This window comes from Schistocerca americana, chromosome X (genome assembly GCF_021461395.2).
Source record: "Schistocerca americana isolate TAMUIC-IGC-003095 chromosome X, iqSchAmer2.1, whole genome shotgun sequence".
In the NCBI taxonomy this organism is placed as follows: domain Eukaryota; kingdom Metazoa; phylum Arthropoda; class Insecta; order Orthoptera; family Acrididae; genus Schistocerca; species Schistocerca americana.
This window is the reverse complement of record NC_060130.1, coordinates 560,789,836-560,808,023: the sequence shown is the minus strand read 5'-3', so window position 1 is coordinate 560,808,023 and position 18,188 is coordinate 560,789,836. Positions and strand designations below refer to the sequence as shown.

The 18,188-nt window shown below is 47.2% G+C and overlaps 1 protein-coding gene across 1 annotated transcript in view; it reads right to left on the bottom strand.

Moving 5' to 3' along the window:
• Positions 1 to 10,688, bottom strand: part of LOC124556154 (solute carrier family 41 member 1-like) — a 369,549-nt gene extending 358,861 nt beyond the window's left edge. Inside the window, exon 1 of the mRNA XM_047130165.1 lies at positions 10,450 to 10,688. Coding sequence (XP_046986121.1) covers positions 10,450 to 10,688 — 239 coding nt within the window. The remainder of the gene's footprint in view (positions 1 to 10,449) is intronic.
• Between the last annotated feature and the right edge of the window lie 7,500 nt (positions 10,689 to 18,188).

Below are 18,188 nucleotides of genomic sequence, written 5' to 3'. Positions count from 1 at the left end.
TATATTCTCTCTGTTTCGGCCATCGTCAGTTACTTTACTGCCCCAAAGAATATAGCTCATTTAAAACCTTTGGTGTCTCATTTCCTAGTCTAGTTCCCCGAGAATCGCCTGACTTAATTAGAATACATGCAGTTATCCTTGTTTTACTTTCGTTGATTCTCATTTTGTGATCTCTTTTGAAAATACCATACATTCTGTTCAGAGGACTTTTAGGTACTTAACTATCTCTGACAGAAATACAATGTCAACGCAAAACCTAAAGGTTTTCATTTCTTCTCCCGGATCTTTCATTCCACTTACAAATTTCCCCTTGTTTCCTTAACTTTTTACTCAATGTACAAACAGAATGTCATAGCGGGAATTCTACATTTTTGTCTTTGCTTTACGGTTGTAAGGTTTTGAGGTCAGAACAACCACTGTGTAACTTGTGAACAATTTTGGTTTATTGTTGCAATATCATCACAAAAAATGGCTCTGAGCACTATGGGACTCAACTGCTGTGGTCATTAGTCCCCTAGAACTTAGAACTACTTAAACCTAACTAACCTAAGGACATCACACACACCCACGCGCGAGGCAGGATTCGAACCTGCGACCGTAGCAGCAGCGCGGCTCCGGACTGGAGCGCCTAGAACCACACGGCCACCGCGGCCGGCAATATCATCACAGAATTACACGCATTTACACAGTTTACAAACTTGACAATGTTACAACAGTTGTCAAACGAACGCATCTCGTCCTCAGAAAGTGAAATAATCCCAAATACCACAATCGTAAATTTTAACTAGAAGTTTCTTTACAAAATTATTCTTAGGGCTACGTCATGATGCCGGCCAGTACTATGATAAATCATCCGATTGCGGTTCAAAGTTCGGTACTGTTTTAGATGACAATCAAGTCTATGGAGGATGGTTAGCTTTGTGACAAGTTGAGCAAAAGGTTATGCAAGGTGGCTCGAGTTTACAGTGGACATAAGCTGGTGAACCAACAAGTTTAACCCTCTGCTCACGGGCTGCGATGAGCTGTCATCCGCATGGTTGTTCTCGCCCACTGAAATTCATATAAAAAGTAATTAAGCCGTTGCTGATTTTTCCAGCAGAAACTCTCCCTATGTTTCTCGTTATGCGAGAAAACATGCACTCATCTCTTGTCTTGGAATATGGCGATATGGACGCGCAAGCCTGGAGCAGTGTGTATATTAAAATGCCCTCTCAGTCCTCGCAAGGACAATTACTAACTGGCTGGTTGTTTCTCCCCAGTTGGAGCTCAACAACGCTACAGCTAATATCCAGCTGAATGTCAGCTACAGTGAACACAGTGTTCACACAAATATCTCCTCTGCGTTGTACAGAGCGTTATGCACCCCATTCTGCACTTGACGCCAATTCAAAGAAGAATCCTCGAAAAGTTCGCTCATGTCTTTCTCATAGCCGAACTGTCTCCCCACCTGAGTTCTTTCGTTCTCTACGTCACAGCTTTTTTCGATCAATAGGAGCGTTCCTCTTATTTTTGTGGAAACTCTCTCTGCCAATCACATGGACCTTACCACCAAACTGCGTCGAAATCTCTGTACTTCACTCCTTCCTACTTCGTTTCCGCCAATCGGACGTTTTCTGCCCGCTCGAGACGCCTTAACGTTACATATGTACCATTCGCTGTTCACATAATCAACTGCGTCACTAGTTTTGTTCATATCGATTTGTAATTCCGAATGCAGTTTTTTAAAGCTTCTGTCTGACCTACTTCTGGTGTCCCGTTACTTGCTCTTCAGTATGCATCACCTGTCCGGTCGCTGACTCCCACTGCGGGACGCCCCCCTAAGAGCTTTTTGTGGTGCCTCCTGTGGTGCGGCCTCTGCGTCTGCCCATGCTTGCTTCCACACAAAACGTTTCCTCTCGCTGCTTGTTTCACCTTCTGCTTATTGATATGCATTATATAGGTGCAGTGTGTTAATACCATTGATAGAGTGTCATCCCTTTGGCATTACATACTTATAGTCAAATCTGCTCATTATCGCCAATGTACGTTAGGTGTAATATCCACCTTCCTGTTACAAAGTATAAAACTCTTATGTAAGGTGCGAAACTCACCTTCATTTATTCTGCCACCTTACATGGTCACTACTGTCAAAAGCTTTTTTTAGGTTTACGTGGAGCGAGGTGCACAGGGGTTAGCACACTGGACTCGCTTTTGGATGGATGACAGTTCAAATCCTCATCTGGCTATCTATATTTAGGTTTTCTCTTATTTTCCTAAATGGTTTGTGGCAAATGCCTGTTGGTTCCTTTGAAAGGGCACAGCCAATTTCCTCACCAATCCTTCCCTTATTCGAACCTGTGCTCTGTCTCGAATGACCTAGCTGTCGACAGGTGTTTAAACTTAATTCATTCCTTCCTCTAGATTTACAAATGCTATAAAGGTAGGTTTGTCTTTCTTAAACCTCACTAATAAGATAAGTTGTTAGGTAATTATTGCTTCTTGTGTTCCTACATTTTTCTGGAACGAACCTGATGTTGTCCCAGATCGTCTTAAACTAGTCTTTCTATTATTTTGTAAATAAGCTACTCAGTGAGGAGCCAAAGAATAGCGACCATTTCCCACTGCGAGACTGAATGCCACCTGTGGAATTACGGGCACGTGCCGTGGTACGGAAAATACAGGGTGGTTTGAATTAAAATTTCACTACTTCATAGGGCCCTCCTGAAAAACGAGTAAGAGTAGGACAATGAAACTTTACAGAAACATTTTTAAGAAAATGGAAAAGAGAAATAACGAATAAACCATCGAAAGAAACAAGTTTTTATTTCAAAGTGAGAGGATAACATTTCTTAGTTGCGTACCTCCCTTACGTTAGGTTACAAACGTTGCTCAATGTGACGACCATCTGTATCCATGAGAGCCTGGAACAGCACTGCTGATTCCATGTCACACTTGTTTGGATCATTTTTCTGATGATGGAGCATGGAATGTTGAGCAGTCATGACACAGCTCTTGCACTGCTGAAGATCGCACGTTGCATCTAACATTCTCAGTCTTGCAACAACAGCTTTTTCAACAATTTGTGCCACAGCTGGCCTCCTGTCCCTCCCAGGAGAAGTTCCAAAAGCGCCAATAAATTCGAACTTCCGAATCATGTTCTTCGAACTCTGTGTAGAAAGAGGACTTCTCCATTACAATGCGTTGATACTCCTGAAGAGAACAGCGTGACCGCTACGGTCGCAGGTTCGAATCCTGCCTCGGGCATTGATGTCCTTAGGTTAGTTAGGTTTAAGTAGTTCTAAGTTCTAGGGAACTGATGACCTCTGATGTTAAGTCCCATAGTGCTCAGAGCCATTTGAACCATCTGAACTCGTGAAGAGTAGTGCCACTATTGTTGTTGTTTCGATGAAACAGCTTTACGAGTAAAGTCCTGTTCATCTTCCCCAGATACATGTTGACTGTCTGCAACTGAAAAGCTCACTAATGACTAATACTTGTGTTTGCCCCCTACGTCACCGTACCAGTATACGCGCCTAGCGGAAAGGCATGACACTAACACTACTAACAATACAAATAACGCTTCTTTCAGTCCCAACATCGTTCTTATAATGTTGGGTACCCATAAGGTAAACAGATTTCCCTCTACACCGGCTGAAGTAGCGGAAGTTTATTTACAATCATCCTGTTCGTAAGCAGAGAAGAATGGAATGGGAAATCATTCTAACGACAATGCGGATAGCAAATGCGGCAATTCACTCCGATAAACCACTTCCACTAAAGACAGATTGTTAGAGGCCGGTGTCTGGGAATGAGCATCTACAAAACGGTGGAGCTGGCCAGCAGTCCACCTGCTACTCTCGTGAGCATCTATGGAAAATCACTGAATGGTGGTGAAATAACGAAGAGGTGACAAGGAGTTTGAAGTTCACGTCCCATCAAAGAAAGTGGAGGTCGGAGGCTTGCACGGCCTGTAAACTGCGATAGGCGTTAGCGTTAGGGAGATGAGATCGCAGAGTACAAATTTAACGCAATCACAAGTCTTCATTGTTCAGAGAATATTATGGAATATGGGACTTCGCAGCAGACAACCAGAATGTGTTCCTATGTTGAGCCAATGGCTTCGTCTGCTACGATTGCAGTGGCCACGGGATGATCGGCATTTAAAAGTGGATCAATGGAATCGTGTCGCGTGATCATATGTATCACGTATCTTGTTACAGTAGATCGTAAGTTGCGTACGAATACGGTCACGTGGCGAACGGCTGCTCAGAACATGAACCGTGCCAGGGTCGCAGGCCGGTAAGGGCACTGCTATGGTGGACATTCACCTGTGCGTCAGCTAGATTTATGGTACTAATCGAGGGCACTGCGACAGCTGTGCACTAAGTTAATGTTACTTGACAGGGAATATATTTTCCAACAGAATAACTATTCGTGTCAAAAATCTAGCATCGTGTTACTGTGGTTTCTGGAGCATAATAGTGCACCACGCTGCTGTCTTGGCCACCAAGTTCCCTTGATCTGAACCTAGTGCAACACATCTGGGACATTATCGGGCGCCAGATCCACCCCCACAAACCACTGGCTCATAATTTACGGGAATTGTGAAACATGTGCGTAGACATTTGGTGCCACATTCCTCCGGCAGCCTGCAAATGACTTGCCGATACCATACGCTGAATCGTTGCCACACTGCGGGTCATAAAGATTTAGCTCATCAGTGTATACACTACCTGATCAAAAGTATCCGGACATTAATACGAGGTGTGTCCACCCTTAACCTTTATGACTGCTTGAACTCCGAGGGGGACACTTTCACTAGGAGTCTGAATGTCTGTTGAGCAATGGCGGACCGTTTTTCCTGATAAGCCTAAACCAGACAAGATAGTGATGTCGGACGCTGGTGTCTGGAGTGACAATGACGTCCAAACTCATCCCAGAGGTGCTCTATTGCATTCAGGTTGGTTCTTTGGCAGGCCAGTTCATTGCAGGAGTGATATTGTCCACAGACCATTGTCTCACAGATTGTGCTTTATGAAAGTGTGCATTGTCATGCTGATACAATCATCGTCTCCGAAATGTTCTTTTACTGTACTCAATACACAATACCGTAAAATGTGTTCATAGCCCATACCCCATATCGAAACACCACCCACTACGTAATTCACTGTTACGACTAAAAATGATGGCAGGTAACCATTCAGAGTCAGAGGTCTGATAGTTATGGTACAAACCAAGTTGCTATTTGACTTCAAGGAAATTGATTCAAAGAACCGAGTACAGCACCTGACTGCGACTAGGTATAGTGTGATTCAACTCTCCAACCACTTGTCTCCAGTCATTCACTGTCCAGTGGTGTCACTCTTTACATCAGTTCAAGCACCCCATAGCATTGCCTACAGATATGTCTGGCTTATGAGGAGTTACTTGACCATTGTACCCTATTCCATTTAACTCCTCATGCTCAGTCATTTTTATAGCTGGACTGCTGACAGCACTTTGGAACTCAGAGTATTTCTACTGCTGATTCCATGCGATTATTACAACGACTCTCTGTAAAGTTCAATGGTCACTACCCGTCAGAGCCTTAGTTTTGCCTGATCTCTGTTTAGCTGTGTTTATCCCTTCCCTTTCCACTTCACACTAACATTAGTAACCATTTAATTATGCAGCTTTAGAAGTTTTTAAATGTCCCTTATAATTTATTACTCAGGTGAATCCAGTGACTTGTCCACGACAACGAGTTCTCCTGACCAAACGACTCTTCTGTTACTGCTATTCAGTTGACATGTGCAGTACTAACCCTCTTCTTTTATACTGACAGGTACTCCCTCGTGAAATCTAGTGGCGGATTCAGCAATACATAGGGATGTCTGGATACTTTCGATCAGATAGTGTGTAGTCATAGTATAGCGCCATAAAGCAAAAGTGGTGCTGACATCTCTCTCATCTATCTTGGATTTGGAGACACTTCTTACTTGTTGGTGAAACCTAAGCATACCTGTAAAAGATTCTAAATAAAAAGGTGAACGGACACATACGTTTTCACACAGTCCTCTTTTAGGCCAATGGAAGTTTCCAACTTTTTCGAGTGAATTGATTCCATACCTGAAGATGCCATAACCTCTTCATTCGACTCAAAATGTTACAAAACCTCACATTTCATTAGAAATAGGAACAGATGAAATAAGGAGACATATGTGGTGAACAATGTGGCTGTTTGTAAATCATACCCATCAGTTTCCCCATTCCCATAGTATCTTTGAGGACAGGGGCATTGTCCTGATGGAAGATGATTTCTTGGTCTTCTATGATACAGGTTTCTTCCAAGGTAGTTTTTCTCCTAGTTTCTCCATAAGACTTCTGTAAAATTAAAATTAACCAGTTACTGTTCTATGGTTTGTAGTTAGACACTAAGGAGAAGCTATCATCCAAAAACTACGTTCTGGCCCTCCCGATTACACAAACCACTCCAAATGTTCTTTATTTTATTATGTGATGTAGTAGATCGCGTGTTACAGCCTCAGGCATATAGAAACAGGTAATTATTTTTAAATGATGCGCGAATGTCGGAATTTTATACTCGTATGGCACCACTTCCTTCGTTCACAATTATATGCCACTTGTCATATAACATATTGTCAATTTTCTCAGTGCTTTCAGATACCAATCCCGTTTTGAGATGTGCTGCATGTGGAATCACATGTTCGATTAATTGAGACACTGAGAGTTGGCATATCACTCTGTCACGTTAACAACATTGTCTGTCAGATTAACGTTCATACTTGAGGTGATGATCTCGGTGTTCCCCAGTACTACGTTTGGTATGTGTGGCTTATGACATTTTTACCAGGGGAAATTGTGGGCAGAATATTTTTATAACTGCATATGGGACCTATAGATAACTTATATCTGGGAGGCAGTAGTGGAGGTGATGGTGAACAGGGAGAGAGATGAATTTGGGGCCATAAATCCTCAGTACAGCGACCTGGCCGTATGAGTGATTCTGAGAAGCAGCACTGAGTCGATTGTACCTGTACAGGGACTTATGGGTGAAACACACTCCGGCCGGCCGCGGTGGTCTAGCGGTTCTAGGCGCTCAGTCCGGAACCGCGCGACTGCTACGGTCGCAGGTTCGAATCCTGCCTCGGGCATGGATGTGTGTGATGTCCTTAGGTTAGTTAGGTTTAAGTAGTTCTAAGTTCTAGGGGACTGATGACCACAGCAGTTAAGTCCCATAGAGCTCAGAGCCATTTGAACCATTTTTTTTTGAAACACACTCCTCCTTGTGCTTAGGGTCAGACACGAAGGATGCAGTTTGCAAAATATTTGAGGCAGGCAGCAGTCCATTGCCACGGCAGTAAGTTGGCGAAAAGCTGGTCGAGGAAGCCAGTTAAGAGAGACTGCTGTAAACCGAGTCTTTGTGCAAACCGTGGGAAGTCATGAAACTCCGTGCATTCTCATGTTAGAAGCCATGGACGGGATGGCTGGTGCACCTGTTTGATGGAGGCAAGAGTGTAAACCCCCTGACACCAGGAAGTCACCAGGTTCTTTTAGCGAGCGGCCGGATATATATTTCACAGGTACGACTGTCTGGGAAGCTTAAGAGCCTTCTTTCAAAAATTGGAAATGGTCGGCCATGAAAGATTAAATCTCTCTGTAAATGAGGGAGTGTGGTCCCATCTAGACATATGTTTTTTACCAAAACGTGGCCATGCTTACCGTGAGAACGATGTCTCCCTAGCCTAAAATCTTCTTTTTTCCGACAAAATAGATTTGGAGTCGCTGATTGGATTGTCTCAGGATATGCAAAGTGGAGGTTTGCTCCCCCTACGTGGGAACAGCGGTGCTGTGTTTAGATTGGCTACCAGGATAACAGAACAGTCAAGAGGGGAGCTTCAATGAGTAGAGAATAGTTCGATTCGTCTGTGCAACGTGGGAGAAGGTTTCGTTTCTGCTAATTCGTCTACCTTATGGAGGGATAGTGGGAAGGGTTGTCATTCTTTGCGAGTTTCGTCTACTGGCCCTCTCCTGGTGGAGAACTTCTGGTGTTTCCCTAGTGGTAGAGACTTGTGGTCTGTGTCTTGTGCTGGACTAAAAGCCAGTGGCAGTTTACAACTGTATCGACTGTGGAATTGTGTATCATCTCGGACATATCGCGTGCCAGGAGGATGAACTTAATCGTCTTGAGTCGGCTCTCCGACGTTTGACAATTGCAGCATGCACCTTAGGGCCTGTGAGTCAAATTGGTTTGGCCAGATCAGCAAACGGGTGCATCTCACGCTGAAATATGCCACAATATCAAGGCTCTGTTAGGGAAGTTCCCCGTTTTTTGATAACCAGAAGTTTAGTTTTCAAAGTCTCGTGGAAGCGTCAGAAGATTACGACTGCCGCAGGGCACAGCTAGCAAACACCGCGCGTTCTTCTGCTGTCGCCCTTTCACTTGAAAGCCTAAAATACTGCTGCATCGGCGTAGGGTTGTTAAATAATCTTCACACGTTCCTGTTCTCAGGTGAACCACAGTTTGAGGTACACTTGGTCGTAGCTGATTCCATTTGAAACGAGTTGGGCCGCACAGTGGATTCATGTAAACGAAGTCAGATTGCGTTGTAGTAGGGATTAATTCAGGGGAGAATTTGTATAGCTTCCACTAAAATGTATGCTTTGCCAATCTGACACCATTCCTTTTCTCGTTTATACTTGTCATTTTTTAGTAAGATTTATCAGCTAGTTGTAGTTACAAAAAGATTAATGAAACTTGTCATATTTTGTAAACTTAAATACACCACTGTTCTCATTAATACTCCCCAAAACATTCACTGTTTTGGTTTTATTGTGGTGGTATATGGGTACAGCAGCAATTTAAGGTTCATTTTTATTATATTAATTAATCTGATTAATAATTTGAGTTCTGACAATAAGCGCATGAGTAGGCAACGAAAGTGCCATGAGTAAATTCACTTATTCGTATACACACATGAATAAACGTTTTGCACGAACCCAGTTTCCAGAGCTCCTGAAGATAGACATTGACTGCAGATATTGTATAACACACACAGTCCACCGGCCGCGGTGGCCGAGCGGTTCTAGGCGCTTCACTGCGGAACCGCGCTGCTGCTACGATCGCATGTTCGAATCCTGCCTCGGGCATGGATGTATGTGGTGTCCTTAGGTTAGTTTGGTTTAAGTAGTTCTAAGTCTATGGGACTGATGACCTCAGATGTTAAGTCCCATAGTACTTAGAGCCATGTGAACAAGACACAGTCCCTTTCTTTGTTCAGAGATGTCACTGAGCCCACCCAAAGATGTAAGCAACCATGCATGAGCAGCGCCCATTAGACGGAGGGGGTCCGACAGTGTTGTCTGTAGTTCAGCCATGCCTAGACGGTGAATACCGCCGTTCGATCGCTCGGAGGAACCCTGGCAACAACGCCACCATGTTGAATAATGCTTTTCGTGGAGCCACAGGACGTCGTGTTACGACTCAATCTGGGCGCTATAGGCTCCATGATGCACGGCTTCACTCCTGACGTCCATGGTAAGGTCCATCTTTGCAACCACGACTCCATGCAGCGCGGTACAGATGGGCTCAACAACATGTCGAATAGACCTCTCAGGATTGGCATCACGTTCTCTTCACCGATGAGTGTCACATATGTCTTCAACCAGACAATCGTCGGAGACGTTTTTGGAGGCAACCCGGTCAGGCTGAACCCCTTAGACCCACAGTTCAGCGAGTACAGCAAGGTGGGGGGTTCCCTGCTGTTTTGGGGTGGCGTTATGTGGGCCGACGTACGGCGCTGGTGGTCATGGAAGGCGCCGTAACGGCTGTAAGATGCTGAATGCCATTCTCCGAGTGATAGTGCAACCATATCGGTAACATATTGGCGAGGCATTCATCTTCATGAACGACAATACGCGCCACCATCGTGCACATCTTGTGAATGACTTCTTTCAGGATAACGGCATAGTTTGACTGGAGTGGCCAGCACCTTTTTGTAATATGTGTATAGAAAGTAAGTGTGTTGTTGTATTCTCCAACAGTTTATTGACCGTAACTTCTTCTGCAATACAATAGCTGGCTGTACAACAGATGTAGACGTCCGTAGATCTAGCCGGAGATGTGGTTCCTCTCGGTCGGCTGGTACTTCGATCGGCGGTGTAGTACAGCGGCTTCGGTGATATCTTCTTGGAGACTCAACTATAGCGGTTGCCATTAGCAGCGGACGAAGACTGGTCTGCCTTCGACCGGCCGGGCCTATATAGTGAGCTGGAGCCAATAGAAACCCGGTGTAGGAATCCGTGGCCGGATACGTCGCGTCGACTTCTGCAAGGAAAGGTTCCTATTAATCTTCGGCATGTTTACCTGATGTCTTCGCCTGTTTGGATGTTGGTTTGTCTCCCTCATAGCGTGGCTATTATGCGGTGCTGCCTGCCATTTAGGGGAACCCGATGGCAGACAGTACACACCTCCTTTCATGGGCGTGGGGGGTGGAGAGGAGGGCGGCGTCGTCCTGCTCGTCACTCCCGCAGAGTAGGGCGGAGCGGAGCGGAGCTGGGTCGCGGAAAAGGCGGGGAAGCCGGCCGTGACGGCGCCAGGGGCATAGGTTCATCGACGTCCGCGGGATGCTGCCCGGAAAGTGGACCGTGTGGGCGTCGCAGGCTAGGATGCGACATCGGCGGCGGTGGTGCCAAGGGCGTGGGGGCATCTTCAACGATGGCGGATGGCGCCGCCGGTCGGGCCGGCGGAGGAGCCAGTGGAGCCTGCAGCCGCTGTGGAGACCACGGCTGTTGCTGCTGAACAGGGTCTGGCGCCCCTGCACGCCGACCATGGGTGGAAGGGAGCACATCCGGGCGGCCGGATATATATTTCACAGGTACGACTGTCTGGGATTTGCCGGAAAGAAGAGGTGGTCGGAAAACCCTGATACCGGCGCCGGAGTTGGTTGCGGTGCCGGCAGACCACTGTGTCGGCGATGCGGACGTCAAAGAGCTGACGGCCTCGCGGCCGGACGATCGCCCCCTGAATCCATCCGGCACTCGGGCTGAAACCTCGCACCCAGATAAGGGATCCCAGAACAAAGGGAGCCTGTGCAGTCGGAACCCGTTGTTTGGGTCCGAGCCGGAGGAAGTGCAAAAGTTCCGCCGGACTATGGGAGCCGATGGGCGTCGACCGATAGGAACTGAGGAACAACGTCAGCGACGCGTCCAAAGTGTGGGCGGAAGCATATTTTGTCATTTGGGCCTTAAATGCCCGGACGAGGCGTTCGGCCTCGCCATTCGATTGCGGGTGAAAGGGCAGACTGAAGACGTGTCGGATGCCGTTGGCAGAACAAAACGTCGAGAATTCCTGACTCCGGAATTGAGGGCCATTATCGGTAACAATTGTTAGCGGCAACCCTTCCAAGGGCAAAACTTTCTGGAGAGCAGCGAGGTTCGCTTCCAAAGTGGTGCTGGTACAACGCATAACGAACGGAAAATGTGAAAAGGCATCGGTGACGAGAAGCCATTGGTAGCCGAGGAAGGGGCCAGCGAAGTCCAAATGAATGCGATCCCAGGGACCCGCCGGCTTAGGCCAAGAGAGGAAGGTTTGAGGGGGCCGGGGCGGCTGTTGGGCGCACGTGGAGCATTTCTGAACCATGTGAGTGACGTCCCTGGTAAGCCCGAACCAAAAGACGTGACGCCGGGCCAACGCCTTGGTGCGAGCGATTCCCCAATGGCCTTGATGTAAGAGACGCAAGACTTCGGTCTGGAGATGCTGGGGGACGACCACACGTGGAGTGGATGTAGGGTCTACCCACAATAGGGCACCATCCACCGGCGACAGCTGATGGCGAATAGAAAAAAAGAATTGAAGGTGCTGCTGGTCGCGGGTGGGGTCACAGCTGGGTAACCCGTGCTGAACATAGGAGCGGACACGGCGCAATAATGGGTCACGCATGATCGCAATTGCCACCGTGGAGGCCGTAATGGGAAACCCGCGCAGGGTGTCGTGGATGGCTTCATCAACATGGAACACGAGGACGTCCGAAGAGTCAAATGCAGGGTCGGGACCAAGAGGAAGGTGGGAAAGAGCATCCGCGTTGGCGTGCTGGGAGGTGGACTTAAAATGAAAGGTGTAACGGAATTGTGAGAAGAACAGGGCCCATCGTTGAAGCCTCTGAGATGTCTTCATAGGAAACCGGATCTCGGGGGAAAAGAGGGAGTGGAGGGGCTTGTGGTCAGTGACGATACGAAAGGCCCGTCCGTATAAAAAATACATGAGTTTGGAACAGGCGAATACGATAGCCAATGCCTCCTTTTCGATCTGAGAGTACTTCAGCTGGGTGGCCTTGGATAGAGAAGCCACCAGATGTTCTGTCCCATCCGGAAGCTTGTGGGAGAGGACAGCCCCGACCCGTAATCAGAGGCATCCGTCGCCAGGAGCAACGGCAGAGACGGATCATACAGCATCACGCAGGAGGCTGAATGCAACTGGCGTTTGAGGGTGGAAAAGTCCGTCTCACAGGCCGGGGACCAACTGAAGGGGACATTTTTGCGGCATAAGTGGTATAAGGAGGCCGCCACCTGTGCGGAAGATGGAAGGATCTTCCGGTAATACGATACTTTTCCATGGAAGGATTTCAGCTGATGGATGTCCCATGGGGGAGGCAGACGGTGTATGGCGTCCACATTCGAAAATGACGGAGAGATGCCTTTATGTGAAATAACATGTCCAAAATAGGAAATAGAAAGTTGAAAGAAGCAACACTTCTCCTCATTGCATTTTAGCCCAGCCTGGTGGAGCCGAAGAAACAGCTGACGCAAGTTGGTAAGATGGGCTGCAGCAGTAGGCCCGTAACGACAATGTCGTCGAGGCAATTAATGCAACCGGGAATGTCCAGCAGTAATTGTTCCAAGGAGCGTTGGAAAATGGTCGGGACGCTAGCCAGGCCAAACATGAGGCATGTGACTTGGAACAGGCCGGCGGGCGTATTCAGAATGGTGAGAGCTTGAGAAGCTACATCCAAAGGAACTTGGAGGTACGCCTCAGCGAGATAAATTTTGGTAAAGTAACGACCACCAGCCAATTTACGGAAGAGATCATCAGGCCGAGGGAGCGGAAAGCCGTCCACCTGGAGCTGGGGGTTGAGGGTCGCCAAAAAGTCCCCACAGAGACGGAGACACCTGCCTGCCTTCTGGACGATGACGAGAGGCGTGGCCCAGGGGCTGAACTGAACAGGCCATAGCACCCCTTCCTGTTGCAGACGGTCCAATTCGTCGCGCAGCGGCTGCTGGAGAGCGACGAGGACCTGCCTCCCCCGGAAGTATCGAGGGCGGGCTGACGGCCGGAGGTGGAGGGTCGCTGCAAACCCCTTGGCGCACCCGATGCCGGGGGAGAAGAGATCCTGGAATTTGGTGCAGAGAGAGTCAACTTCGGGAAACGGCACCTGTGGAGAAACCAGATGTACATGATCGTCGATTGTGAACCCGAACATTTGGAAACCCTCCAACCCAAACAGATCGGTAGCATCAGTACTGTTGACTACCAGAAAAGAAATCGTACGACTGACAGATTTGTAAGAAACCAAGAAACCACCGTCGTGAACTGCCCCAACAAAGCGATTTCCTTGTCTGTTGTGCGTAAGGAGCGTCGAGGAGCCGATTGAAGGCTTAGCGCTCCTAAAACGGTGTAGATAGTGTAATTGAGCAGGGATACCGCAGCCCCTGTGTCGACCTGCATTCGAACTGGCTTACCCAATATGGTGACATCAATATTCAGTTTGGCGGACGCCGAAGACACAACTTGGTTGATGTCCATGGACGCCTCGGTGTCGGAGCGCCTGGAGATCGGCGCCGTGGCTGAGCGACAGACAGATGCAAGGTGCCCGTCCCGACCGAAACGGCGACACGTCGCTCAGCGGTCAGGACAATCCTCACGTTCATGCTGGGAGTAACATCCTGGACAAAATGGAAGGCGCAGGGGTTCCCTGCGGCGGCGTTGCTGGCCCGGCGGCGGCTGTTGGTTGTCTTCCTGGAACGACCGTCTTTTTTTTTTTCTTTTCCGTACGCCGAGAAGATGCCGGGGTGTTGCGCTGGGGAGAGCGGCGTGAAGATGCGTATGTGGCCGCGACGTCCTCCTGGACGTCGGAAGTCTCTTCTCGGATGGCTGCGACGTCGGCCCACGTTTCCAATCTGCGGTCAGCTGCAGTGGAAACTTCAAACTTGAATGTAAGTTCTATGATTTGATCTAGCGACGGGTCCTCCAACTTAAAGGCGGCGTGGCGGAAAGCCTCATCTGGGGCTGCTTGGATCAGGTGATCCCCGAATATGTCATCTGCGTAAGACTCCCGGGATATGCGGGTAACAAAGTTGCACTTCCGAGCGAGACCTTGCAGTTCAGCAGCCCATTGTCGGTACGTCTCATCGGTTTTTTTTCGACTCTGGTGAAATTCCACTCTTGCTACCATGACGTGACATCTGCGGCGATAGTAGGAGGTGAGTCACTCACATATGGCGGTGAAGGTAAGACTGTCAGGATCACGTGGCTGGAGTTTCGTCAGGAGCACTTACATACGGGAGACATTCCAAGAAAAAAAATAGGCTCTCTGATCATTTTCCTGGGATACCTGATGACTACGCAAATGATGACGACTCCTCTTTTCGTATGTTTCCCAACCTTCAGCGTCTTCATCGAATGCCGGGAACGCTGGTGGTGTCGGTTGACGGTGAAGACTTTGAATTTCGGCAATCAGTTGCTGCTGCAGTATCGCGAACTGTTGAAAAAGTTGATTCAGTACCTGCTGCACTGATAGATTCTGCTGTTGCAGTTGTGGTTGTGCTTGTTGTTGTTGTGATTCCCTCTTCTTTGGGTTGTCGAATCCCATCCTCATCGCCACTGTTGTATTCTCCAACAGTTTATTGAACGTAACTTCTTCTACAATACAATAGCTGGATGTACAATAGATGTAGACGTCCGTCGATCTAGCCGGAGATGTGGTTCCTCTCGGTCGGCTGGTACTTCGATTGGCGGTGCAGTACAGCGGCTTCGGTGATATCTTCTCGGAGACTCTGCTATAGCGGTTGCCATTAGCAGCGGACGAAGACTGGTCTGCCTTCGACCGGCCGGGCCTGTATAGTGAGCTGGAGCCAAGAGAAACCCGGTGTAAGAATCCGTGGCCGGATATGTCGCGGCGACCTCTGCAAGGAAAGGTTCCTATTAATCGACTATGATCTTCGGCGTGTTTACCTGATGTCTTCGCCTGTTTGGCTGTTGGTTTGTTTCCCTCATAGCGTGGCTGCTATGCGGTGCTGCCTGCCATGTAGGGGAACCCGATGGCAGACAGTACAGGTGTAGCTCACGATTTGAAGGGTATTGAGAAGATAATACTTTTCTTCATGTAAAGATAATAATATTTAGCATCACTCAGACACATATTTATGGTTAAAGCAACCAAAGACTTGCAACATCCATTCATATGCCAGGTACTTTACTGTCATTAACAGAGTAATCACGTAGACGTAAACATAGACATAGGAAAAGAAGGAACAGTCTTCCCATGTCCTTGTATAACATTGATGGATATTGTGGTTGCGGATGAAAGGCACTGTATAATGACGGTTTGGTCGAGAAATTCACATTTTTATAAAGAGGTATAAAGGTTGAGTCACGTAAGACGTAAAACCCCTTTTATTTCGTGAACGTTTCCAGATCTTCAAATGGTTCAGACGGCTCTAAGCACTATGGGGCTTAACATCTGAGGTCATCAGTCCCCTATACTTAGAACTACTTAAACCTGACTAACCTAAGGACATCACACACATACATGCCCGAGGCAGATTTCGAACCTCCGACCGCAGCAGCAGCACTTTCCAGATCTCAAAACGAAGTTTCTGGCAAATGGTAGTTCACTTAGTGGATTGTAGGTTGGTAAGTTCAAATGGTTCAAATGGCTCTGAGCACTATGGGACTTAGCTTCTGAGGTCATCAGTCCCCTATAACTTAGAACTAACTAACCTAAGGACATCACACACACCCATGCCCGAGGCAGGATTCGAACGTGCGACCGTAGCGGTCGCGCGGTTCCAGACTGTAACGCCTAGAACCGCTCGGCCACTACAGTCGGCCAGGTTGGTAAGTAACAAAGAGTCTTAATTCTTGTATCTAACGAGATACTGAACCAAATATGATTTTAAAAAATAAAATGATATATTTTCGTAACGATATCTGAAAGAACTTGAAAATACGAGTACGGTGACATAGAGCTTATTAATGTCGAGGCTGAAAATCTTAGCAACAGAATTCGAGAAAAATTCTAAAACTAAAAGTCAAATCGGCTACGTTGTTGTATCAAGCCTTTGGATTGTTGATTGGTCTATGCTGCAGCACTAGCAGGAACTGTGTCGTCTATTGACAGATCATTTCTGCTTCAACATTCCTTGAACGCAGACATGTCCACTAATGAGGAGCAGTTAGATATGCTACCTTTATGCAGTGAGCGGTGGCACCGGATGTATTGCCAAGAATCGTGGGATCAACTAGAGGAGTGTCATTCGCTTCTCGCTACGACGTAAATTTCTATGTAATTATTTGTCACTACAGCAGGCAGTCAGAGGGCGTGATTTTGATAGTCGTATAGAATTTGGTTGGTTTGCTCTGCATCGTTTGGGAGACGACACTAAGTTTAACCAATGTGTGCTCTTTACCGACAGAGAAACGGTTACTAACCAAGGTAATGTAAGTTTACGTAACATGCGCTACTGAGAAGCTAAAAATCCACGCTGGTTCCTTCATATAGAACACCAACGACCCTGATGATGTCTCTTGTCTATGAAATTCCATTGTGGCACCTTATTTTATTCCTTGGATGTCAAATGGAAATACATATGCACACTTTCCTACGAACATTCTATCTGTTCCTCTAGAAGAGGTACCACAGGATAAGTAGCAGTGATATGTTTCTGCCGGCCGGAGTGGCCGTGCGGTTCTAGGCGCTACAATCTGGAACCGAGCGACCGCTACGGTCGCAGGTTCGAATCCTGCCTCGGGCATGGATGTGTGTGATGTCCTTAGGTTAGTTAGGTTTAATTAGTTCTAAGTTCTAGGCGACTGATGACCTCGGAAGTTAAGTCGCATAGTGCTCAGAGCCATTTGAACCATTTGACATGGTTCTAAAATGATGGTTGTCCACATCGCTCTTCCCGTATTGCAAATAAAATACAGCGTTGGATAGGACGGAATGCAGCAGTATGATGGCTGGCCACGTTTCTTGATCTGTCTCTTCTTCGTTTAGTTCTATGTGGAACACTGAAAGATGCAGTCGATCATGAAGTCCCAAATACGCCGGATGATATGCTCCATCGAATCACCACAGCATTCAAAGACATGTGTTCCAATGTATTTTCATCTTTTGTCTCTCGAACGGCGGTTGCAAATGTGCCTCGCAAACGATAGCAAACAATATGAGCACATACTTAAGTAAAGTGTAAAACTACGTTTCCTTAACAAATGTATTTATTTTGTGGGTGACATGCGGCCAGTCATCTTGAATAAACTGTTTATCTTATTTAAAGTGTATTCCGTCTAATTAGAATTTCGAATAGTATTTACAGGCATGTTTGTCCAACAGTATGGGCTTTCTTTCAGAAGCAGTGAAGCATATTCAGGCAAAGACAGTCAGGGTAGTTGTTTCCGTCAAAATCTGGAAACGTACGCACATTAGAGATAGTTTTCTTAGATCCCATCTCTCCTCATGAACCATGGACCTTGCCGTTGGTGGCGTGGCTTGCATTCCTCGGCGATACAGATAGCCATTGGGCGCTGATGACCACGCTGTTTAGCGCTCGTAAACCTCAAACACACACACAGATAGCCATACCATAGGTACACCCACAGTCACTTAGGAGGGCACATAAACGTATGGTTCCTGAAGAGGTGCAGCACCCTTTTAATAATTGCAGGGGCAACAGTCTTGAGGATTGACTGATATGGTCTTGGAACATCAATCAAAACGGCCTTGCTGGGCAGGTACTGCGAAAGGATGAGAGCCGTAATTTTTCCCCGAGGGCATGCAGCTCTACTGTATGGTTAAATGATGATGGCATCCGCTTGGGTAAAATATTCTGGATGTAAAATAGTCCCACATTCGGGGCGGGGACTACTCAGGATGATATCATCGGGAGAAACAAAACTGACATTTTATGGCTCGTAGCGTCGAAGATAAGATCCC